General features: G+C 32.2%; 2 protein-coding genes and 1 long non-coding RNA gene across 4 annotated transcripts in view; 1 reads left to right on the top strand and 2 right to left on the bottom strand.

The window, feature by feature from the left end:
* Nucleotides 1–16,093, bottom strand: part of LOC148623708 (2-oxoadipate dehydrogenase complex component E1-like) — a 39,628-nt gene extending 23,535 nt beyond the window's left edge. The window contains exons 1-10 of the mRNA XM_088565741.1: nt 15,952–16,093; nt 11,966–12,083; nt 10,852–11,026; nt 10,060–10,164; nt 6,695–6,806; nt 5,639–5,736; nt 4,624–4,687; nt 3,434–3,507; nt 2,476–2,607; nt 1,147–1,262 (exon numbers count right to left, since the gene is read on the bottom strand). Coding sequence (XP_088421867.1) covers nt 1,147–1,262; nt 2,476–2,607; nt 3,434–3,507; nt 4,624–4,687; nt 5,639–5,736; nt 6,695–6,806; nt 10,060–10,164; nt 10,852–11,026; nt 11,966–12,083; nt 15,952–16,075 — 1,118 coding nt within the window. The 5' untranslated portion in view covers nt 16,076–16,093. The remainder of the gene's footprint in view (nt 1–1,146; nt 1,263–2,475; nt 2,608–3,433; nt 3,508–4,623; nt 4,688–5,638; nt 5,737–6,694; nt 6,807–10,059; nt 10,165–10,851; nt 11,027–11,965; nt 12,084–15,951) is intronic.
* Nucleotides 16,074–17,797, top strand: LOC148623709 (uncharacterized). The gene is made up of 2 exons (XR_015919476.1): nt 16,074–16,217; nt 17,337–17,797. It is a non-coding gene; the product is annotated as an uncharacterized LOC148623709 (long non-coding RNA).
* A 1,034-nt stretch (nt 17,798–18,831) lies between these two features.
* Nucleotides 18,832–27,021, bottom strand: part of LOC148623710 (phospholipase DDHD1-like) — a 40,563-nt gene continuing 32,373 nt past the window's right edge. The window contains exons 12-14 of one of the 2 annotated variants that reach the window (XM_088565744.1): nt 26,658–26,820; nt 22,797–22,946; nt 18,832–22,512 (exon numbers count right to left, since the gene is read on the bottom strand). In XM_088565744.1, the coding sequence (XP_088421870.1) occupies nt 22,361–22,512; nt 22,797–22,946; nt 26,658–26,820 (465 nt within the window). In that variant the 3' untranslated portion in view covers nt 18,832–22,360. Of the gene's footprint in view, nt 22,513–22,796; nt 22,947–26,558; nt 26,821–27,021 lie in introns of both variants that reach the window. The other variant, XM_088565742.1, reaches the window with a different exon arrangement.

Raw genomic sequence — 27,021 nt, forward strand, 5'->3', positions numbered from 1 at the left:
TTTGGTAAAAGCATAACAAAAAAAAAAGTGCAGAAAACGTGGACAGACAGACATACAGACGGATGCTAGTCACAGGACACAACAATTCATCAAATTAATTAAAATAGAAACAGACTTTTGAGTTATAGCCTGAAAACAGGAAATCATCCTATTCATGTATGAATCAAGTCACATAAAACAAGAACAAAGAAAGATTTAAAAAGTCACAACAACAAAATTTAAATGTGTCGGCACAACATAAATGTCCTTGCCTGCAGTAGTCCATCAAAGTATATCATTGAATGTGGTAATCAGATTGTATGTTACACAATTTAGTACACAATTTAGTACATTGAAGAACTCAACAACAACCCTTTACATGTTTGAATCATACCTAAAGAAACTTCAACTTTTTAATGTTTTTATAAAAAGTCAGGAAAACTGGTCATGACATTATTTTTTTCTAAGTTAAAGGGGCACAAGCCCATTAAAAATCAAAGAACCGGAACGTAACTCACACTTAATCTGTAACTCATCAATATATACCTGCCTACCAAAGAAAAAAAAACAATTCAATATCTTAAACTGGACATTGCCAAAGGAAGGAATGACAGACAATGGTAAAACTATGTGCCCAAACCACTTTGTGGTGAGGACATACCATAAAAAAGTTTACCAGAATTTCATGAAAATGGCCACAAGAGTTTTGAGTGCAAATATAGGAAAATCCCCTCATAATGAATAGTGTCTTTTAACTCAAAAACTTAAAATCAGAATTCTATTAGAAGAAAAAACAGAATTCTTAATTTATTTTACAAAATTATGACCAAAAACTTGAGAATACCAAAACTTTTAAAAGAATTCTAAACAAGAAATAGTGATTCCCCTGCACTTGATTTAAGCATTGGTATTACAAAAAAACCAGGAGTAGGAATGTGTTAGGAAAAAAAAATTCTGTGAGGGAGAGACAGACAATGCCGACCCATATATGACATCCTTTATTTGAAAAAAAGGCATATATGTAAAATTAGGAGATATCGGTAAAAGAAAAGGCATGTTGAAACTCATAACCAACATTTCTAATTTTGAAAATTACTGACATAAAAGTCATATTAATTAGAGATAATTGGGAAAACCTATCAGATTTTTAAGTAACTTAAAGAATACCTGGCCCGACTAGGTTCAGTTGTGAATCCCAGCTGATTGTTGACAATTATATGTACACTTCCACCAACATTGAAATGTGGACACTCTGCAAAGCTAAATGTTTCCGCAACTACACCCTATCAAGAATAGATACTTGTTCTATTAGCTAAAAAATATAACTGCTGACCAACATCTTTCACCCTGATTTCTGTTCATCCCTGGTCGTTTTGCCTCAATGTAATATATTTCAAGACTTACATGTATCAGGTATTTGATCACATTGATAGAGGATGTGAAGTCCATGTTTCATTGTCAATGCCTAATTGACTAAAACAAATATGTATTTGTTTACATGAACCAAAAAAAAAATTTTAAAAAGTTTATATCTATTTTCAAATATCACATAAGGATACCCTGTTTTCGACTTTCTAGTTCTAGCCCACATCATAAAACTTCTACATCTTTCTTTTATAAAGTAAGCATATTTCCACAGAATTTCCACTAGCCTTCATCAATTTTTGCTGGAATCAAGCAAAGACCAACACTGTAGTTTTCTGATGTGAATAGTGAAAACTGTAAGGCAATTTATTTATAGAATTTGTTCTACATGTTGAGGAATTTTAACTTGTTCTCAATCCAATAAATTAACATAAAAACATATTCAAACTCATGAACTTAGATGTATACATTATTTGACTTAGATGTATACATTACTAGACTTAGATGTATACATTATTTGACTTTGATGTGTACATTATTTGACTTAGATGTATACATTATTTGACTCTGATGTGTACATTATTTGACTTAGATGTGTACATTATTTGACTTTGATGTGTACATTATTTGACTTAGATGTATACATTATTTGAAAAAAAGAACTGTTCATCAACATCTTATTTACTCAAGCAACCTTAACTAAAAGACTTTTTCCTTGTTGAATGCCATTGTTTTTATTGAAGTTGTCATAATTTATGACACCACATTATTTGAAGAAAACAATTTATTTACATGGGTTATAGAAATAGCAAGAAACAACCAAGGATGACAATCAAGCTGAAATAACTAGATACCTTATTATTTGAATTTTATTTACTTCATATTTCATACTAACCAAGAATTCAAACACCAAGACACTATGATCAACATTGCATTATATGACAAAGTTTTTCATGTAAGAAACAGTTCCAATTTAAAAGAAATCTTCATCACAAATGATAATAAAAAGGCATGTTATAATAATGAAAAACAGACTTCCTTTTTTGTAAATGTGGGTTGACTTCTGCTGAAACTTGTTAAAACTGAGCTGAAAATAAAGCACCACCATGAACCTGTACACAATTGTTATACCTGAGCTGAAAATGAAGCATCACCATGGACCTGTACACACAGTACTTTTCTATCATTATTCTGACTATATTCTCCTGCCTTTAATCTCTGTTGTTTGGACCTTGCCTTGCCTACAGCTACTGGGTTGTTCGCCTGTTTAATAGATGTAGAAAACTTCATTAAGTCATCAATCACATATTAGTAAGATTGTAAATAAAAAAGTAGTACATGCTCTTCTAACTTTCACACATAGCTATATTTTACTAAACTATTTAAGGAGTCTTTTTTTTCAATTTTAAAAGTGCAGTTCATTTCCAATAATGTTTCCAGTTCATGTTTTAAGTTGTGTCTAGTCACCATTGTTTTATAATAATACTCAATAGGAGAATTAAGTTTAACAAATCAATTTTGTAAGTACAGTCCTAAAACTCATTAAATCCATGAGCAGTTTAACCAAAATAGGCATCAGCTCTGGAGAAAAAAGACCTTGTACAAGCCAAGTCTAATGATGCTATTTACTGTCCAGACAATAGAACAATGCTTGTTTCTGGTCCTTTTTTGGCCCCTCAATTCTAAATGGCTTAAGTTTTAATCTCCAAAATAATCCCAAATCCGACCTTTGTTTTGTAGAATATTGTGGAACAAATTCACAGACATCCATATGCTTTTACTATAGTTATATAATTGATTTCGTTAAAATGTTTGTTTTTTGCCATTTTTTTCCCTTTATTAAAAATGGTTGGGTTCATAACCCCAAAATCAATACCAGCCTTCATTTTGTGTTTTGAAATCTTTTTATGAAATTTAGAAAGGATTAATCAATTAATATTCATGTTATAGTACAAAATCCAAGTGTTTATGCAAGATGACGACACAGACAATAATGGTGACATGGACAAAGATAGCAACCACATTTTTTTTGTCGTCATATACAAAGAAGGAATAACAGTAAAAAATATGACTATAGAAAAAAAATTACCTCAAGATGAGAAGGGTTGGGAATCAAGGATATATGGACATCTTTTCCATGATACTGAACATCTACAGATGTGTCTGAAATAAAGACAGGTGTGTGATGTAAAATCAATATATAACTATCATTAATTAGACATTGCTCCTAATGGGACTAATAACCCCAGAGCCTGTGGAACCCTGTACATTTGGGGACCAATGTGGGCACACGGTTTATATTGGACACAATTTTTATTGGGGGATAAACTAAGCACTTTTGACACACAATTTTGCTGCTGAAACAACAATCAGTACAATGACAGAATATTACTGCAAATTAACTTTAAACATCAATTCCTGACAATATACACACCAAAATATGGTAATTTTACCAAACTTTTAAGTTTCATAACAATTATGCAAGTTGTTGAGGAGGAAATGTGGACACCACATGAGAACAAGTTTTGCTATAATATGCTGAAATTCAACAGCCAATTTTTGTCCAAACTTAAATTCCTGACAGTATGCACATCTCAATGTGGTTATATTACATCCCACAAGTTTCAATCATAACAATGCTGCAAGCTGTTAAGAAAATAGTTTGGACAGACAGGGTTTAACCTATTTACCCCCAAAACTTTGTTTGCAGGGAGTATAAAAATGATTTTTCTTCACAGCTTTGGTCTTCATTTTCTTAATGGGGCTCAAAGTCTAATTAAACCAAGAAGGGTCCAATATTGTGATTTTGGAACTTGAGTTGACAATGTGATCTGAATTTGTGTAATTTTGAAAAATTTCCTGCATCAGTTATATTAAAAAAATCCATATTTCAAGTTATAATTGTGGCAATTTTAAGTCAAGACCTTTTTACAATAACAAAAATATTACAATTAATATCTAGGCTTACAGTATACTTGGAAATATAGGCAAAACATTTCTTATTACATAATTACAGCAAAGCAAGATTCGGATACTCTTTTTGCAATAATCTCTATTACACCGTGTATTTTACCAAAATTCAATGAATAAAGTTAACAATAGTGAATGCACAATGATTTACAAATGAATTAAGACACATTGCCCATAATACTGATTTTGAATGAAGAAAAACAGCATTGTTTGCGTCTCACAACATCAATCAAAAGCATGACAGCACTCCGAATGTAAATCATTGATCTGGACTTGAGAAAACAAAATTAATCAAAACTACCAACTTACAAAGATGAGACAGAACATCACCAGAACCTTTAAAACCTGGTGGAAATTCACACTTCCCTCTCATCTACAAATAATGATGTAAAATATTGATTGAAACCTGCTACACTACTTACTGAATACTTTTCATTGGAATGACTACTTACAGAATACTTTTCATTGGAATAACTTCTTACAGAATACTTTTTATTGGAAAGACTACTTAAAGAATACTTTTAACTAGAAAGGAAAAGATATTTATACAAAAATGTCATTTGATTCTACCAAGTTTTCCATTATTACATGTTATACCATTAACAATACAAGGAACATTGCTCCATGTTTCTTGCCCACTAAACTAGTAGCAATTTATCATTAAAATTTTATCAAAATCAACTGAGAAATGCAGGCTAACAAAACAAATTTTGAAAAAAGTTTTTATTTCAGAGGGAGACCACTCTAGCACTCTTGAGTCAGTCATTATTGAATAAGAGATTCATAGTTACAAACTCTGGTATAACTTTTATCGAAACCTGCATTGGAACATGGGCACAAAGTTGCTTACAAAACAATTTTTAAAAAATCAAAATTTCCAAGGGTGATACCTCTCACCATTACATTATCATGCCTAATATTACAACTCTATATTTTAAGACTGGTGTCATATTATAATGTATATAGAAGACCTCAAAGGCCTTGGTCAAACAAGTTATTGATTAAATATAAATGTATTACCTGTATAATTAACACATATATTTGTTGTTGTATTCTGTAAATGCACAAAGTTTTTTGGGCATTTTATGATCTACAATTCAATTATTATTGTTACACAACTTAAAAAAACAAAATCTCATAATAAAAGAATGTCTTGGGTATAACCTGAACATCCAATAGTATATCAATTTCTGGATAAATTGTTTAATAAAATCTCTATAAAGATATCTCCTCTCCCCTCCTATTGAATGTAAAACCTCTATTGGCGATCATTACTGAAGTATGTTATCTATCTAGGTTTTAACTGTGTCACTGGTATACTTACTTTTTGAAACATAATCACTGGAGGGAATTGTAACATACAGGACAGAAAATTTAATCTCCCTCTGTGTGGCATACACATTACAATGTTAGAGATATCCTCTGAAAAAAAAAATGTTATACAAACTGTATTACATATAAATTATGAAAAAAAAAAAACAAATAAAAAAATGATAAAATAAACTGTTATATAGAGAATGTTTTGACTGTTGCACCTGGTCACTGTTATTTGATAGTGACAGCAGGGGCATATGCATGAAACATATGGAGGTGTAACATAGTGAAGCTAATGCATGTATATACTAAATACCAAATACCTAGCATGAACTGATAATGTGAAACTGACCATATCAGAAAACTTAACATTAAAATCTATTAAAAAGAAATTTCAATGTTCTACTAACAACTCCAAAATCAATCCAGCCTTCTTGTTGTGACATGGCACCTTTTACAATTTCAAAGAAATGCATTTACATATAGTCAGGTTATTCTCTGGACGTCATTAAAATCATTGTTTCTAGCCCCTCTTGCCCCTAAAGCCTGAACAGTTCAAGTCACAATCATGAATCTGGACATCATGAAAATGCTTCTTTCTGGCCCTAAACAGTCAATGTCACAATCCCCCAAAATAGTTCAAGCCTTTCTTTTGTGGAAAAGCAGCTTGTGGTAAAATTTCATAAAGATCTATACTCTTATACTCAAGTTATTGTTCTGACATGAATTGGCTATGGTCAATGACAATGAAGCCAACATAATATTTTATATCTGCAATATTTTTGCAGTTGCATAAAAAGTTTAATCTTACAATCAAAAGCATGCTTTTTTCAGTAGCAGACATCTATTGCAACAACATGAAATTTAAAAAAAACCTTTGCAGACTCCTTTGTTTTTTGGTATCTTGGAAGTTCTAAGCAACTTATATTTGCACATAAGACCATGAAAATGGCAAGTTTCCATAACATACTCAGTATTTAGTAACTAAAATCAACACCTTAAGAAGTTTAAAGTGTCTACTCTTATGAGAGTTCACAAAAATAACTTTCACTGAAACATACTTCACCTTTTGCACAGTGAGAAAATATCTCATCAAAAATAGCCATCATACTTTCTCCTCCCTCTCCACCATACCGCTTCACTGTTGTAAATTTATTAGCAAGGAAGTGGTCAAATGCCTGCAAATATACACAATACATTATTTCAATGGATATTCAAGTGCTTGGCTGAGGACAGCTAGGCCATATTCCCAGATGTATCTAACTATTTACCAGTGGAATGTCATGCACTACATAGCAATAACATAATGTCCATTTTAAAGATATCAAAGAGATTTACCAACATGTTGAACTTTCAGTTTAAAAAAAAAAGGGCTTTAAACATTTAGGTACTGATAATGTCCTTTTCTTGAATATCTTGTTACAGTAGAAGTGAATGTTCTGTTTTATCCACAAACTGTATATATATTTGTTTATATCTTTAGCCACACAATATGCAACTTAATTTTATCAAAATCATGTAGATGTGACACCTTAAACAGCACAATATGAGTCCAGGGCACACGCTACTGGGCGATTCGGGCTAAGTAGTCACTCACTTCACCCTCATATGACATCTACAGTGAAGTGAAGTCGTTCTCATATTCAGACATCGCCCATGATCTGGACTATACTACGTCTTTAAGCGGTATTTTGACCAGACTTATCTTTCTTCAATAAGGTCTCACTGACCACTTCCAGGTCAAATGGCCACCCCTAAATAGTACCAAAAACACTGAACCTAAAAATGTGCATTGTAAGTGCATTATTTGTGTGTATCCTGATCAAAAGTAGTTAAAATAAAGCTGAGAATATGTACTTTAAAATCATTTTTGTAATTTACTAGAAAAGTGTATGAATATTGTTTACATGTGTGAGTAATTTGCCTGCATGCTGTCAGTTAGCAGAAAAGAAAAAAAATGTGGATTTTCAGTATTAAGTAAATTTTGTGAAGAATTTCTACAATCATTGTACCATTAGCATAATGATTTTGAAAGCCTTTGTTTTCCAAGCTTCACAATGGTATGCAATTTTAAGATGTCATTTGTCCTGGGAATTCACAGTGAAACTTTGAAAATTACTCGCTTAACATGTAAAGTAATGGAAACCTTAGAAGTGGTTAGTGAGACCATAAGCTTAATTATGGTATATTTCAGAGAAATGCATAATTTGATGAAAACTGCCTTTCCTGGTCATTATTTCCATTTTCACTTAATATCAATATAGTGATATTGGTAATCTGGCTATCATTTAAAAGGTGCATTGTGTAAGATATTGTAAAAAAACAACATAGCAACAAGATTTTTATTAGTAATACTGACTCATAACTTGATGTCATTCTTGAAATACCAAACGTCATGGCTTAAGATATTCAAAGTACTCAAATGATCATACAGAACAGACTAAGAATCACACAGTGATGAAATAGGCATATCAATTGTTGGAATCTGTCCTTTTTTCATAATGATTAATGATATTTACTTCAACAACTTCTTGAATGAGCAAAGATATCAAATTGGTAAGACAAGTTAGCCAAAACTGTCATTTTTTAATGATTTAGGGAAAATATCACTGAGGGGCATGATATAAAAATGACCATTTCTTTGTAGTCCAATGTCTGATTTTGATAGTTTTGGCCTTATTAGACTACAATAACACAAGCTTTCATAAATTGTAAAAAAAGAAAAACATAAAAACTCATAAAACGTTTTTAAGGTCTCTCTGACCACTTCCAGGTCAAATGGCTACCCCTAAGTAGTACCAAAAACACACTCAACCTAAAAATATGCATTGTAAGTGCATTATTTGTGTGTATTCTGATCAAAAGTAGTTAAAATAAAACCAAGAATGCATACTTTAAAATCATATTTGTAATTACTAGAAAAGTGTATGAATATTGTTAATATGTGTGAGTAATTTGCCTCCATACTGTCAGCAGAAAAGGTAAAACTGTGGATTTTCAGTATTTTTTATTCAAGTAACTTTTGTGAATAATTTCTATGATCATCATACCATTAGCATAATGGTTTTGAAATTCTTATTTTCCAAGCTTCGCAATGGTATGCAACTTTAAGGTGTAATTTGTCCTGGGAATTCACAGTGAAACTTTGAAAATTACTTGCTTAACATGTAAAGTAAGAAAACCTTAGAAGTGGTTAGTGAGACCTAATAATTCAAACAAAAATGGCGCACATTCGGGGAAAAAATAAATTGTAAAAATCTTCAAAATCTATCAAATATTTGGTTACAAGAAAGCTTTTCATTTCAAACATTTAAGGCAGGGTACGCAATAAACATTCTTCACTCCAGCTTTCAATAATTCATGTTTTATCATTTATATTTTGTTACAAAACATGCAAATTTGACCTGTGTTTTGTTGGGACTTGGATTAAATTTATCTCAATTAATAATTCAATAATAAAAACCAAAGCATTTCTTCTGATCTTATTGTTTCACAACTGAACAGTAAAATCTCCATTTCAACGGAACATTTCTAAAGGTTGAGACAAGTTTGCACCAACGGCTACAAATTATATGTGTCAATAAAGTTTCAGTCATGATTTGTCAGTAATAACTTTTGAACATGATGATTGATATTCTTGATCAACTTATATCAACAGACTGGATATTTTGAACAAGAAATCATTATGGATTAGGTGGGACCAGGGGAAAAAAATAGAACAAAGTGAAAATTCCAACAGAATGTCACTGTCTGATATTTTCTATTCCAATGCTGCTAAAAAGACAAAATCAATAGGACAATGCAACACAAGAAGCTTTGCATTACTCAATCATATATTAATTTTACTGTAATAAATTTAGTAAGGGGTAGAGGTATAGAAATTCAACTTCATTAATATATATGATACAGTCAATCTTTCAGTCAGCAGGCTGATTTTATTTAGTCCAAAATATTTATTTACTTACATAAGTAGCTTAAAGAAAAAGTAACATTTTTCTCAATAAAGAAAATAAACATATGAAATGCCTGCTTGTCTTGCGTGCATGTAAGTAACATACATGTATTACACATATAATTAATTTCACCATGTAAAACCCTAAATTTGGATTATCTCCTTTTGGAGTTTACTGATAATTACTGTTTTTATTCATGCACATCTACATATGATACCCAACCTTCGAAATACAGTATAAAAACTTTATTCTTTAAAAATCAAATAAAAAATACAGTCAAAGATAAATGGCCATTTTATGTATTTTTTTAATAGTTGATAAATAACTAGTAAAATCTTTCCAGTTTATAAATTTAGTAACTCCTAGCATAGACTAGTAATACAGGATTTAGAAGAATGTTCTCTTCCAAATGTAGAATACTGGTGGATTACAAGGTATGCGAGAAATAAATTTCAATATACACGCACTCAATACATACCTGACATTTTAGAAGAAGTTTTGCAAGATCAATTTTTCTTTCACCTGGTATCTGTACATTTCTCTGAGATTCAAAAGTTTTGGCAAACCATTTCCTTTCTTCTGTCTTCAAAATAAACAGATTTTGTTTACTTTTTGAAAAAATACTTAACATACTGAACAGTCAAAGAACTATGCACTTCCAATAAAATGGTCATGTGCAGATTTGGGTGTCAAAAGAAAAGGCCTGTAGCATCACGAAGTATGTCGTACAAGGAGACTAAAAAGCACTCAGAACCCTGACCAGGGTCAGGGCACTCTGCCCACATAGCAACTGGGCTGTATGTCCCAGGTGGTTGAATGGGGTAACCTTGGCATCTTATATGCAGTGAAACGTCGAGCCATAATACTGAAAACATGACTACAAACCACAGTGGTGCACCATGTTAGAAAAAATAGTCCTCACACATTAAAAAACCCTGCTGTGGTATTCGATAGGAGTAAGAGCCTTGGCTTAACTACAGGAGACTTAATTGCCCAACCCAACCCATCTCTCCCTATTTCCAGTGGCAATCTAATTTGTTGACCCTATTATCCTCGTGTCTCATCCCATTTTTCCTTTCATCATCATTTCATGTTCATAGCCAGGATACAGTGTAAAATAACAACCAAATCAAATGAAATGATCTACCGGTATACCTAAAGTCAGAATTAAGCCACATTAAGTCAAACATGTTCCCCACATGGCTTTAATAATACAGTATAACAGTAGTGATTCGTTGAAATAACATGTAAAAAAGCACAATAAACATACCTGTAGGTGGTCAAACTCAACAGCTATAGGTCCACAGTATATGGTTTCAAGTGTGTTGACAAGCTGAGGTACTGTCATTTTTGTTTCACCAGAACCAAGTATCCCTTCTATGTGAAACTCATCTAAACAGTTGGTGGATAGGCCATAATTGGACAAATCTATTTCTGCTGGAATACTGTAGAACATAAGTCAGAACTAGAAACACTTCATATGTGATAGCTTACAAAGACAATAAGCTTAAAGCCCAATTTTCATGGACTCAAATATTAAATCCTTAAATTGGATTATCTACATGTATATTCCTTCATGCACATCTACACGTGCTCCATAACCTTTCTAAAAATTTCATCAAAATCCCTTGAGTGGTTTAGGAAAAGTTGTACTAAAAAGTTTTTACATGCATAACCCTGAAGTTGGATTATCTCTCTTTTCAGGCAGCAGAAAATATTCAATTTTCCTTCAGGCACATATACTTTTGATGCAAAAACTTCCTTTTAAAATTTCATTAAATATTTATTTATAAAATATTGAAGTGCTGTTTTTTCAGTGTTAGTGCCTCCCTGTACTTATTATATACAAGTAACATGTATAATATATACTGAATAAAACATGTCAAAATCCGTATCACATGTTGTATCAACCCATGATTCCTATATCACCCCAAGAGCCACCGGCCCGCGGGAGGATATAGGTCGAGGGTTGATACAGCATGTGATACAGATTTTAACATGTTATGTTCATTATATCATTTATTTTAAAACCATACTTCAAGTATGGTCTGTGAAGGGTTGCAAAATAAGATATGCAATATAGGTCTAGGGTTGTGATACAGGGTATTCGATATAGGTGTAGAGGTGTGATATAGGGTATGCGATATAGAGTAGATGATATAGGGTTTAAACAAACACTTAAATAATGCATATACAAAAAAGTTATATTTTAATCTAAATATATGATATATATCATTATAAAACCGGTCTAATTCTGACATTTGTTAAATACAGTAAAGTGCCTGTTACTTATATAAATTTAATTACTGTATAATAAATACCATAATGAATTACAAAAAATGAACATTTTTTATATAAAGATTTGCATAAGAAATAAAGCATACCATCTTTTTTGAAGACCTAGAGGATCTAATGATGCCTTTCTGTGACCATGTTTTCTATATGCCTCTGTTAGCCTGTATATCTGAAAGTTATCTTTAGTAATATTCTCCTGGACAGTATCTACAGCAAATAATGGAGTTTATCATTTAGTCTTCAATTTGTAACAGTCTGTTAAATACAATGTACTTTTTTTGTTTTTGTTTTGTTTTTATCAATTTAGATCAAAGATCAGAATTGATATAGCAGTCGCCAAAGCCTTTGATTTGTAAAGCCTGGTAGCATCTGCAATTATCTTACACTACCACAGTAAAATTAAGTCCAATTGGCATATCCTATTTAGGTTCAAATGCAGATAGTTAGGTCCATTTTATAGGTACTTCTAATATATCAAAATTTAATTCTATTCTACTTACACCAATAAACAAACTCAATAAACAACTTTTACTGCAAATTTAATAATTATGCTGATTACTTAGGATTGTACATTTGTATTAACAACGATACAATTAAAAATAGTTGACCTCTTATCCCATATCAGTACCTGTTCGTTCCTATGCAATCAGTCGTTCACTGTCGATATGTTGAAGTTGTCTATTTATTTTTAGACGCATGATATAGACAGAAATGAACACCCCACGATACTATAAATAGTCGGAATTCTGTCTTCTGATATTTCATGCAGACCCTGGCGGATATTTATAAAAAGAGGCAGTGGATCTGATCAAAAAACTTATATAAAGAAAGGCGTTCCATGCTATCATGTACCACTCATTTTTTTGTCAAATGTTTTACAAAAGAGTAGCATAACCCCCGAAACTATCACTCAATGGATGGTGCATTTCCATTACGGTTGCCGCCATGTGACATCGGAAGCCCAGAGATGACAAATAAAAATAAAATTTTGCTGATGGCATAGGACTTTCGATAATACATTAATCAGGAATGGTGTCAGTCTGGTCTGGTGATATTGCTTTTTGTAATAACCCTTCTATTGGGCTATTTTGGCCATGTGTATAGATAATAGAGCTGCAGGTGCTCTAGGACCTTAAAAGTGCATGGCTAATGTCGTCTCCACCATACATAATTGCTGAAATTGTGTTCTAAGACTTTGGCGTTTATGTTAATGTACGTGTGTCTGGATGCCCAAGAAACTAAGCACTTTAAATGACACATATGTGTCAATGCAATAACTTGTAGCACTTGAGCTATAAAGCTTATCAACTGAGGAATAAAGCTAGTTGAGGGGGACATAATTTATTTCAATGATTGTTGCGGTTTAAGTTTTAATGATTTGACAGACAGTACAACCTGGAGGTGGATAAATTGAAATTCAACTTAAAAATATTTAGAAACTGGGAAAGGCCAACTAGTAGTTTGTAGTCCAATAACGCAGTATGTCAGAGAGTTTAACGTTCATTCATCTAGGTGTTCCATGTAAACCGACATCGAACCTAAATATTACGCAAACTGGCGCACTGCTACAATGCATTATAGAATTGGTGTGCACTTTTTTGTAATATCCTTCGTAATCAGAATGCAATTTGATGATTATGTGAGGTGTAAAAATTCAAACGATTGATATAAATTGATTCAGTACACAAGTACTTTGATTTTTTAGGACCTAGATGATACAAGATGTTGTATATTTTTAAGTTCTATGTAATACTAGATGAACTTGTCAGAAATTCTTTCCATAAAGTCTGAATGAACAATAGTTGGGAAAATTATTTGATGCAACTGGCATTACTAATTTTATCCTCTATACATAAAGTCAATACTAACTAGATGAGCTGTCCTGTTCTATCACACATTGTATACTTAAGTAAACTGAAGTACAACCCTAGATTAAATTTACAAGGAGGAATCACCAGGCCAGCAAAAACTATATTTTTATAAAGCCTACGTAGCCATGTGGTCCAGGGTACTTGATTTACATGTAGTGCAAGTGATGTGCCTATAAATGTCACAGCAGTAGGAGTACATTTGTACATTGTAAGTTAGTGTCCTAAGCCAAGAAAGACAATCAAAAATTTTTGAGTCAACATTCTAATATATTTGCTAAAGTAACATCAAACAGAAGTGATAAAATATTAAATTATCTCAAAAGCAATTAACAGTAATGAATGAAGAAATGAAAAAAAAAGAAAGATTTTTTTAGCAGATGGGGTAGACCTGGCTGGATGACTGAATAAAAAAACAAAGTTTGTTGAATTATTCATAATTTAATTGATATAAAAAGTTTAATCAATGCAAATAATTGTTTGGTGTTAAGCCATGTCGTGCTACACCCGGACCTGTTCGGGATTGGACCTGGTTCTGCTTTATTGGTTCTGGCAGTGTTAATCTTAGTTTAGGAATGCGCAATATGTGTCCATCTGCAAGCAGGGTGACTGTGCTTTAAAATGAGGCTATCTGATATAGAGTACGTTAAAAAATAACGACTTGAAAGCTAAAAGAAGAGGTTGCGAGTTTCCGCTTTCGAAAAAAAAAAAGAGATTTTTTGGGGGTAGGGTTCATTTCTCGGACCCTCGCCAGAGCAGAATTAATCTGTAGTACTCTATTTTGCCTGGAAACTAAATAAGAATGATTTCTGTCACCACCATTTCCTTGTCAACCTCTTGTAATGACTACCTCCTGTTTTAGGCCAAACAGAAGCCAAAAATTGGAAAAAATTATCATTTTTTCACATGAGTGACCCTTCAGGAGACTCCTGACCCCCTACTTGTGACTGTAACAAACTTTATTTGGCTTCAGTAGCCTTCACAGTGTACAGACTGTAGGATGAATGTACTTTGGTTCCTTATTTACTCCCGTTGAACCCCACATGTAGCAAAAAATTACCAGAAATGGATAAAAATGACCATTTTCAAGTGACAGACCCATTTTTTTGTATTGGAATCCATCTCTGTGAGCCTCATGGTGGTAAAAATGCTGAACATCAGCCTATGAAAGATGTTTTTGTTGATAATTATTGTATTGGTCCCTCAACAAATTTATAGGTAAATGCATCAGTGACAAGTCCTAAAAATTGCTGGAAAATCAGTCATGTCTAACAAAGCTAAGATATATAATGTATGCAATGATCCCCAGTCCAAATTTATAATTCTTCCTCTGAAACCATAAGTTCCATTGGCAGAATGGTAAAACAAGTACCTACTCCAAGAATTGAAAAGAAAAGAAAATTTTATATTTTTACTACAACCAAAAAGAAAATATCTGATGTAAACATGAAAGAAAAAAAATGTATGGTTTTATGTTATAGAAGTACAGTGCCATGCCAAAAGTGAGTAGTCCCATCTTCAAAATTCCCCACAGAATCTTTATAAATTTTTTTTTTTCAAATAAATATTGTGAAGCTGTGCTACATGTATCATCAATCTTGATAGAAGTTTTATCAACAGAGATAAAAAAGAAGTTTATATATCTGTTTAATAAATTTACTTTGAAATAACAAAATTTACTTGCTTTCATGGATAAATTGTGACCATAACTGTTGTTTTAATTTAATCACTGGTATTTTGGAACCTGGCAATAAAAGACTATTTTAGTTACTTTATGTTCTTTGTTGTGGTTTTTCATGTCTGGTCTTTGTCCCTGGATTACATTCTTTTGATTACCGCTGTAACCTTGGTTCCCTTGATTACTCTTTAAAAATGGTAAATTTATTCTCTAAAACTTTCTCCTTCATAAGATGAAAAAGTTTTCTAAAATCACTTGTTTTTTTTTTGTTTTGTTTTGACCACCAGCATGTTGCTGTATGATACATTGCATTGGACAACAGAAGATAGAAAAAGCTAAGGGTTTTGGTACAAGTATCTTTTAACTGTTTGAAATTTGCGAAGGCATAACAATGACATGGCCTTCTCACCCTAACAAAGGAATTATAACACTGGTTGGACACACCTCCATCTTTGACCAATGAAATCGAGTTGTAGGTCAAGACGATTTATAAACAAACTCAAAAACCAAATGTGAGATATGTTGAGACCTTTTTGTACTCTGTCTTTTCTTCCTCTATGACCATAAATTCCATTGTCAGAATGGTAAAACGAACACCTACTCCAGGAATTAAAAACACAAGAAAATTTCTGAACCCTCCACAACTTTGACATGGTTCATGTATCCTAAGACCGAAGTGAGAATGACAGATTAGTTGGGACGATATATAAATGGTACGAACCAACAGAGGAATTAAGTAAGACCGAAAACCCCCCAAAAAATATCCTTTTAGTTTTATCTTGGACACATGATGCAGTGAGTATACTTTTCATGATATCATCTGTAATAAAATTCTCTTGATTAATTATTACAAATGTGACTCTTGTTTTGGTAACAAGATTATAAGCAGCATGGTGTTGTCAAAGGATCCTTATCTATGTAGTGATCATGGAGGGTATATTAGAACGTACTGTAACTATAGTGTAAGTTACATCAGAAAAAATACGACATAGCTAAAATGCTGTTTAATAAGTAAGTCTCGCCTTTTCTTGTCAGTACAATCATGTAATTGGTTGAAACACACAGTATGAGAATGATAATCGTACTGGATCATATCTTTAGAATCCTGTTAATGATGCTTGCTTGATACTGGGGTGAAATGGATCTGATGCCAACCCCCCCTCAGGACTCCCTTAAAATAAGCAAGAGTGATTGCTTGAATGGTGATCTTGTTCTGTTTGTTCCATTGGTAGATGATTCATTTGCTGAAGAGACTTCCTTATTAGTGACAGTTTTAATGTATGTCCCCTGAGGTTACATGTAGGATGTGTAAAGGAGAAACTTGATGGGGTTTTGAACATTTGGTGCAAGTATTTGTAAGTTTAGATCTTATAAATATAGTCCTATCTCTCCTGAAGAGAAGATACACTGTTGGTGTATTTGTTTCTGAGATAGATCCAAGCATTTAAATTTGTTTTAAACTAGTTCAAAGTTCAGTTACATGTACATGTACATTTATGTCCGATTTTATCCACAGGCTCCTCATTGGGGATGTGTATTCCAGACCCACTCTTATAATAGATGTGTATAGAGTTGTAATTTTCTTGTTAGTCAGAGAAGTAAAATAACACATGTACTATATAAGTCCATTTTTTTTATAGCTAGACCTCCCTTGTAATGTTAGGAACATGCTCTGATGGTTTCAGAGTGGACTTGACTTGGACTCCAAGATCTTTTTGAGAACATACATAAGTTAATTAAACTGTCAGTGGCTTTGTCATACAATGAATATATTAAATTACTAGTGTATTTGACTTAAGTTTGTGAAACCTTCAATACTCTTTAAAGTCTTTGCTGACATTGATATTGTTTACTTAGAACCAGTTATATGGTGAACAACTGTACATGTACATGTTTACAATTTTATCTTTTCAGGTAAGTGGTGTCTGATAAGTCTGGTTGATAATGTGGCCACTAATTGTGAACTTTATTCGAGTAAATTCTGTGTATGTGACCTTCCCCTTTGCTGTTGTGATTGGATTTATTGGCTACAACTTTGAAAATATAGTTGGAAGAGAATCAACACCATGGAAAACTAAAAGTATACAAGAGGAAAGAGATGAAAGGATTTTAGAATCCAAAGACATTGCAACTGAAGTTAAAAGTTTGAAGTCTAAAATTGATATTCCTAAAACAGTGTTAGATCGAAATGATAAAAGTAAACTTAACTCTTGACAACATTTTCTGTTGGTAAATTATAAATCTAGGTGCTGTGATCAAACATTAATGCATGGCTATGATTCTTAACATGTATCTCAAGTAACAATACACATCTATGTCTGCAGAATCTTTATTACATTGAATGGTATAATAAAACTTTAAGCTATTGTTATAAATGTGTCCATTGTGTGAATTTATGATTAACTGGAGAGCACGAGACTATGACTTCAATGACAAAAATTGATACCTGTGAATTATATGTTCAGTTGACAGAATCAGTGAAATATTGGCAACCACAAAAATCAAGATGTTTACAGCTTGTCAAATCCAGAAAGACTAGAATATTAAAACATTCCACTACAACAAAATTTGAAGTAAAAATCGTTAAAGGATGTCTAAAAATATCAGGACAACTAAAAATAAGCTCAAAATAAACAAGATCAAGGGGCCTTAGCTCAGCCCCCTCCCCCACCCCAAAAAAAAAATGATTCTTTAACAAAATTCAAACTGAAAGACATCAAGTATCAAAATCAAAATACCAACCCAATACTTCAAAGGACATCTGAAAAAGTCTTAACATGACAGACAGAAGGACAGATTGAGCCAAAAATTATAGTCCACATGGCTATTGAGGGTAGGGGATTTAATTGATTGATTGCAGTTTAACATCCTATGGTAGTTATTTGATCCATTTCAGGAAAGGAACATTTGATTTATTGAACAGACTCTGCATTGTACTAGTCAAACACTATGAGTTGGGTTTTTATTGTGCTAGCTCAATGAAGCAACAGCCTTCAAGTAGGCATGTCATCTCACTACAACCAATTATATGACTCTCAACCAACCTGTCGTTGCTTCTAACTCCTACATGCCCTATGCTTGTTGTGACTCTGCCTTGGATCAAAACCAAAAACTCCAGCACTGAAGGCTAGCATGCTTCCATGAGACCACCAAAGCAGTGTAGAGGACTAAAAATACAATATTAAATTTCATTTCTGTGGGGGTAATTATAATAAATATATCCGAAAATGAGCAGGAGAAAAAATGTCATTATTTAACAAGTTGTGATATTAATCCTATAATTAAGTACATTATGTTGAAGTCTTTTCCACACAGCCAAAAGAGCATCTTTGAATGAGCACTGAGTTAGTGATATCACTCAACACTGATTTGGTGAGATAACTGGCATAGATACGAGGATAAGAAAGAATAGATTGCATTAATAGATAAATTTATTCAAATATGTGAAAGTCAACAAATTGATTTGAAAATTAACAAAAGTTAATATTGCACATGCAAAAAATAATAACAATGCTAACAAAAAAAATATATTTCACATGGTTCAGGGAATGTTATGTACAATAGAAAAATTAAATGGAATGCACAACTAAGTACAGCTACACTACTATCAACACAAATTTTAATTTCTCCACTCTTCTCAGTGGAGATATTTTGAGTGGAGTCACAGTGTCTCCACTCTCCACAGTGGAGTCACCATTTCAAAAATTGTCTACAATTAACTACTCCAGTCTTTATGCAAAGGTATATTTAATGGTTCCAGCAGCTTAATAACATTTCAGTAAAGGACAGAAAAAAATATTTAAAAACTATTGAAATTGGGCATTTTTTTTCTTGGTTTTTACTTTGGTGGAGTCACAGTGGAGGCCATGAGTGACTCCACTGTGAAGAGTGGAGAAATTAAAATTTTGGTTGACAGTAGTGTAGATACAACCTTAGTTTTCAAACCATGAACAGTGGCATATTGATAACAGTATTTTATTTAAAGATTTGGAGGCATCAGTAAAGGTTTTGATGTTCTAAATTTGAGATTACTGGTCAGGTGTCAGTAATCAGTTTAAAAGAATGAACACATTCAAATTTGTTCGCATGGAAAATCTCGAATACATGTTTTTTAATTGCATCAAATGTAGACTATTTTTGGAATGTAATTTCTATGAAAGACAAAAAAAAAATCCACCTTATTTGTTTAGTCAATATACACAATGAAAAAAAAACCTTAACAGATTCTTACCTTTAAGTATTATACAACAATATACTTTATTAGATGTACAGTAAGTAAAAAAAATGAATCGTATATGACAAATGAACAAGTTGGTACAGTTTGTGTCTATTGGTGTTGATAACTAAAAATCATTAACATATTTAACTTCGAACAAATTGACGAAATACAACTGTGTTACTTATTCAACAACAACCTTGGTACAGATAATGACTCATTAACAACACATTTTCACAACCCTTTTCTTCAGTGTCAAACTTAGTTTCACTTAAAGCTGAGAAATGAATCTTCAAATTTATTGTATGATAATGTCTTGGGTACTAAATAAATTAAAACTAAGCAGCATTAAAGATATCGATGTCAGTGCATATTTTCATAAAATTTTGTTAGTTGGTATTACAACTTTACAAATCAATTCAAACTTAAATATACCAATCATGTAAATATTGCAAAATTTGGTATGCTGGGAGTAACCTCTCATCCGCCGTATTAGAACCAAATACATGGAAAGTTCAAGGTTCAAAATTAAATTGTATACGAGAAGTATTTAAAACCAAACAATATAGAAATAGGAAGCCAAAGATCTACCAGAGTATGTCAAAGGAGATACAATATTGTAGCCCAATGTGAAATACAAGGAGCCTAGCCTCTGTGTTTTAGGGGTTTCAAATTTTTGAATTTTTTTTACAGCAAATCTCGGTAACTTAAAACAAGAAAATCTATAGCATGAACTGTCAATATACAAATAACAAAATGTCTCACAATCATTGTTATTGACAATTGGTAAGTCTTGTTAATGTTGTTCACTGTATAGCACCAAGGAAACTTTTTTGGTTTTTAATTTATGTTTATCATTGAAGATGAACACTAAACCTACAAGCATTTTGTAAACATGTTTATATATTACCAGAAACATGAGCTTACTTCAAATATTGTTCAATAATACATTGGAAAAAAATAAATCAGGACTCAACAAATGGAGGAAAACAAAAGGTATAATATATTTAAATAAAGTTAAAATATCACAGCAGTATGAAAGACAGGTAAAAATCAGAGACAAGGTATTCTCTGGAAGACAAATATTAACATAATAATAACTAACTATGACTGTTTAAACTTTTTTTCCCAAATTTTTATTAAAATGACCATGGTTTACTCATTATTCTTAATTAATGTAAAACTTACTGTTTCCCTTTACATTGACTGTACTAAAGCTGAAAAATGTAGCTAGAAAAAAAGTGAATCATCAAACAGAAGAGTTATCCATATGAACTATCTGAAATATTCTACCTCCCTTAAAAAAATGGAAGTGCAATACTCTATCCGTAACAAAATATTGTTTAGGAGATGTACATGTATTCAAAACTGAAAATCATTGTTTCTGTGGTAAAATTGATAAATTGTTTGGTAATGTGTGATATTTCACTTTTTATACATTTTCACTGTCTGTCAATGTAGTCTATACTAGTAAATCTAGTCTTTACAAAAATTTCATAACGTGTAAAATATTTTGAAATATATGGACAGTTCTTCAATTTAATAGTTGTTTGCTGTTAGAAAAAGAAACTAAAACAGTAAGATTACAGCACATAGAGGAAACCAATAATAGTGCTCCCCAACAACAACAAATTAATTCAAGATAACTGTGTGCAAAATCTGGGCAAAAACTAGCAAATGATAGCCTGGACCCCCCCCCCCCTTTACAAAATTTCTGGATCCACCCCTGAAAGTTCCTTATTTATTTTCATTAACATGACAACAGAAAAAAAGAGCAATTAAAATCTGAATCAGATCTTCAACACTATTCAAAATTCAATGCAAAAGTTTATACACAGGAAAATATATATTGTTCAAACATCTATGCCATGAACAAAGAAAAATCCTATGAAGACACATAAGCAACAGACTACTTTAATATGATTTTTTGCAGCTCATAATGACAGAGAAAAAATAAACAGGATTCTAAATCATTTGCACCAAATTACTTTGTAGCACAACTTGTCTGGTTATAAATGGTTGAAAACAAAAGGCATCTTTCAGTGTGTAATGAACTATAAAATGCCATGGTTCTGAATGAGAAACAATCAAATAAAATTTATACACACATACAAAATATAATATTTCATATCGAAGTTCATAATCTTACATGTAAAAATACAGAAAAATCATTTTTGTACTACATCAACAATAAAAAAAATCATAAAATAAATTCATGTCATAGAAACATACAACTTGAAAATGAATACAAATACCTAAATGTAAATATAGGTTGAAATCAGATGAGGCAGGGGTTAAGAGGTTGGCAAAATGAGGCCCTTGTGATAGGGGTTCCCAAGTCTTCAAACATCACAGTGCTTAGAAAGACCCCTCAAGCAACAGTAGCCTTCTTGAAATCAATGTATTTGTATTGTTGAAAAAGAATGCAGGGTATGAACAAAATTCCTTATAATTGTATTTACTTTAAGTTGTCAACATATAAGACATAAGATGTCTACATATTAGGAACTTTTCCATAAGGTTTCATCCCAATCTATTGAGCAGCTTGAGAAGCAGTAGCTGTTACAAGAGATGCAGACACAAATTGAGATGGAATGATGGATACGGTGATTGCCATACACAAATTATTGATATTTAATAACACAATGTTCTTATAATTCTTAACACATGAAATTTGGCAAGATGATTAAGACACAAACTGGTAAAGGCTTTTCCCTGTTGGCTATAAATCTTCTAAGAATGGAAACAAGTGAGTAAGGATAAAGTACGCTACATCTTTGTTGCCCCAGTAAGATGTATGTGAAGTTAGTAGTGAGATGTAACTGTTTGAGAAACCACCTTGTCTAATCTGGTAATCTATTCTATATTCCAAATCTGTAAATCAGAAAATAGTTAATATCACCAACATTCAAAAAATATATAAAGTTTTATAATATTTTCTATTACATGTAGTATTGTTATGCAATTTTCTGTACTAGACAAAAAAAAATCATCATACCATGCTTATCATACCACAAAAAATATAAGTAAAGTACACAATTCTGACATAAATTTGTGTAATAAGTAATGACATGTGTATTAACCTAGATTTTTAAGTTATTACATTTTTTTATAAATCAACATCATCTATCTATAACTATAGACATAATGCTACTGACCCGTGTGTTCAACAGAGCACATACGCTCTATTTTTACTTTTTGGTCAAGAGAACGTTGTATTTCTTCTCCTTCTTTTTCCATTTTTTCTAAGTTTTTTAATTCTGCACTCATTTCATCTTTATTACCCTTCCTCTTGAACAAATTCCCAACTGTAAAAAAAGTTATTGTCAGAATGAGACGAAATATCTTTTGAAGTGACACGTAAAATGTGAAGAGAAGAGAAGACAATATAGAAGCAATCCAAATGGATTGCTAAGGCTGTAAATCTTCTTCTTTCAATAGCACAGTACAGTGTACTAAAATTGTCAAGATTTAATGCATAAATTTGTTTAGTAATTCACCATTAGTAAGAGTATACAACAAAAACAAAATTATTTGGTGGACTGTTCATATTCTTGGCAATTTATATTATGGAAATGAAGAACAGTTATTACACATTATTAAAAGGAGTGAAGCTCACACTGTAATTTATGACCATTAATCCATTTACATGTAACCTTTAATAAATCATAGGATTTTTGTTGAAATCCACATATTTATTTTGGATCTTTTGACCACAAGCTCCAAATCAGAAAAACTGTAAGCAATGCTCACTAAATTTATACACCAGCTCAATCCTTTGATAACATGCACCTTTTTACCTCAAAGCTGATTTAGATCGAAATCTGAAAAAGGAGGTGCGCAAAGGACTTTATGTAATAGTTGTGTAGGAAAAGTAATGGATAAGAAATGGGAACCCTGTGTCCCATATCAGTAAGCCAGGACTCCACAGTATTGTAGAACTGCCTAATTTTGGTCTTGTAATCTGATGCTTTGTAACATTTATCACTTTAAAAATTGTCAAGCATCTGTAAATGAGTAGTCAAGGGAACCAAGGTTATAGCGGTAATCAAAAGAATGTAATCCAGAGACAATGACCAGACATGGAAAACAGACATACACAACAAAGAACATAAAGTAACTAAAATCATACATACAAAGTAACAAAAGCAAATGAGCAACTCGGACTCCACTAAAAACAGGGAGCATGGACCAGGTGCACCGGTAGGGTAAGCGTCCTCTGCTTTTCTAGAAACACCCACCGAGTTGCTCATAAAAAGTCAAGTCCGGGGTAGACAAACGAGGAAAGAAAAACTATGACCCATTGAATACATCAGTTTTCATGGTGCTGATGGATACACCATAACGATCCACGAGTACATGATGACGACCATAAGACTTCTATAGTGATGACTTCAATCTTGTAGCAACATAACCTTGTTCCAGAAGCCTATTTGTTAGAGTTCTAAATCTATATATCTAGAAATAGCTCAAGCCAAAGCCTTCAGGATGCAGTAAAAAATTTCTGGAAAAAAATTACCCACAGTATATAGGGTTACCATAGAAACCATGCAAAAATATGTGAAAATTTGCTAAAAAGTTAATAAAATCAGGTTTAAAAATATCAAATTTCCTGCAAAATATCTGAAATTTTTATTTCATCCCCTGAAACTGTTCAAACTTTTTCCTTCGAAAACCCCTTCCTCATATGGGCATCCCCAGTTAGATTTTGAGCCATTTCACTTTGTAATCCACTTATTAAATTCAGCATGGTGAAAAATTGACTTACTTTCACTTTCACAATAAAGTCAAATTGTCATTGAAAAAAGCCCCTTCAACATTGAAAATATATAAAACATTGCAAAATACTTTTAAAAGTCCCCTTTTTCAGAAAATGTTTTATCAACAATAGACTCTTCATTTTTAATCACTATAGCAACCACCGGTTTCCATTTATGTCATTTTTCATCCCTAGCCAAAAGTGTGAAACTAAACTAAACTGTGGAGTGCTGGCTAAATGACGAAGTCCAAATTTTGCTATGTGAAATCCTCCAAATTGATTTGGATCAAAATATAAAATAGGATATGCATAATGAAAATAAGTAATATAGATTATGTAAAGGTTTCATTTAATTCCATTCTGTGGTGTAGGAGTAATGAATGTGAAATGGGAAACCAATTTGTAATGGAAGGCAGTGGGGACAGAAAGACGTACACGCCCACATCACTTCATATAAGCTTGGGAAATAGTTTAAAAATCTACAGAAACTCAAGAAAACCCATAAAAACCTACTGTTTTCGATTGAGAGTGCCTTACCATTATTCGACAGCAAAATTTGCTTGTATTTGGACCAATTTGGGTCCCTTTTTGCAATACAAATTTAGAGGTCTACACTGCCAAATAATAATTAGAAAAGATGACAAAAGTGCTGTACTATAATACAACTGCAAAATTTTTGTTGTCTTTTAAAAAAATTGGGGGATACATGTACATAGAAACCTCACAAAATATAATTCCTGGTCCTTTTAAAAAAAATAGGGGGCTACATGTACACAGAAACCTCACAAAATGTAATTCCGGATCCTTTAAAAAAAATAGGGGGGTACATGTACATTGAAACCTCACAAAATATAATTCCTGGTACAAATAATCTGACACTTTCCCATTGAGTACTTAAGTGGCAGGCTATAAATATCAGGTGAGTACAACCAAAAAATCCCATTTTGACAGAAAAGGGCAGTAACTCTTTGATGAGTTGAGGTCTCACTTACTAACCCTCTATGTAGCTCCAAAAACACACTGAACCTAGGTCTATGCATTGTAAGTGCATAATTTGTTTGTATGTTGAACAAAAGTAATCAAAATTAGAATTAATATCAGCACTTCAAATGCAGTTGAATGTATAACCCGTGAGTTCAATTTTCTCCCTTTGCAGACCCCTGGCAGTAACTACATTACTTCATGCACATCTACATATGCTGCAAAACCTTCCTAAAATGCTTAATCAAAATCCCTTGAATATTTAAAAGGAGTTGTGCTTACAAGGATTCAACATGTTCAACCTTAAAGTTAAATCATCTTCCTTTGTAGTCCCAGACAGTAACTATATTTCTTCATGCACATATACATATGATGCCAAACCTTCTTATAGTTTCATTCCAACCCCTTGAGTGGTTTAGGAGTTCTGATTATCTTCATTTAGAGTTCCCTGACAATAACTACATTCCTTTATGCACATCTTCATATGGTGCCCAACATTCCTATAAAGTTTTATCAAAATCACTTTAGTGGTTAAGGAAGAGTTGCACTTACAAGAAGTGTGGACAGTGGGATGGATGAACAGAAAGACAGACAGACAGATAGGGTGATTCATATATATCCCAAACTATATCTGCAGAGGGTGTAATAAGCTTAGAATGTGTTCTTTCAAATTACCGGTATATATGTAATTTACTATAAAAGTGTATTAATATTGTTAACATGTTAACATGCATGAGTAATTTGCCTCCATGCTGTCAGTTTGTAGGAAAGGTAAAATGTGGATTTTCAGTATTATCTTAATATTCAAGTAAATTTTGTGAAAAACTTCTACAACCATAGTACCATTAATATTACAATTTTGAAAGTCTTATTGTCCTTGCTTTGCAATGGTATGAACCTTTAAAGACATCACTTGTCCTTGGAACTTTGGAAGCCACATTTTAACATGTACATTAATAGATAAATTAGAAATGGTTAGTTAGACTTGATTTGTTGTAAAAATGTTGTTTGGCAAATAATTATCCAAACAACTGAGAAGAAAATATGAATTTCACCATGCATAGGATTAGTAACTTTTAGGTACATGTACCACTGTAATGTGACTTGAGTGAGAAAAACTTCAAATAAGAAATAAAAAAAGAAAGAAAATGCCATGCACTGTTGCCAAACAAATACTAACTAAATGAAGAGATCCCATGCTGTCGAGAAGGAGAAGAATCAGCACTTCCCGTCACCTCAGGTTCCATGCCATTTACATTACCACTTTCTGATTTGTCACCTTTTTCTGATAGTTTGTCTACAGACCCTGCAGTTTCAAAGGCTGCATATGCCTTGGATTTCATGCTTTGGTATGGCACTTTATTAGCAGTATCATACTTATGTATAGGTAATGGCATTACTGTAGAATAATGCTTCAGTATCAGTGGTTCAATTCTATAAGCCTGGAAAAAAATGTCTCTAATTATATAATTTCTATTTAATGCTGAATAGTTCTGCTTTATTGAGCAACTTTGTCCATTTGGTGGTATTTTAGCCATGCCCCTTTTTAAGGAACTACTTTAATGGGATTCAAAATACACTAAAATATGTTAATTTCAAATGGCACTAATAATCGTTTGATGAGGTTGACAATATTGATCCAC

This window comes from Perna viridis, chromosome 2 (assembly GCF_037379345.1).
Source record: "Perna viridis isolate PV_CMFRI_1.1 ecotype Kerala chromosome 2, ASM3737934v1, whole genome shotgun sequence".
Classification (NCBI taxonomy): domain Eukaryota; kingdom Metazoa; phylum Mollusca; class Bivalvia; order Mytilida; family Mytilidae; genus Perna; species Perna viridis.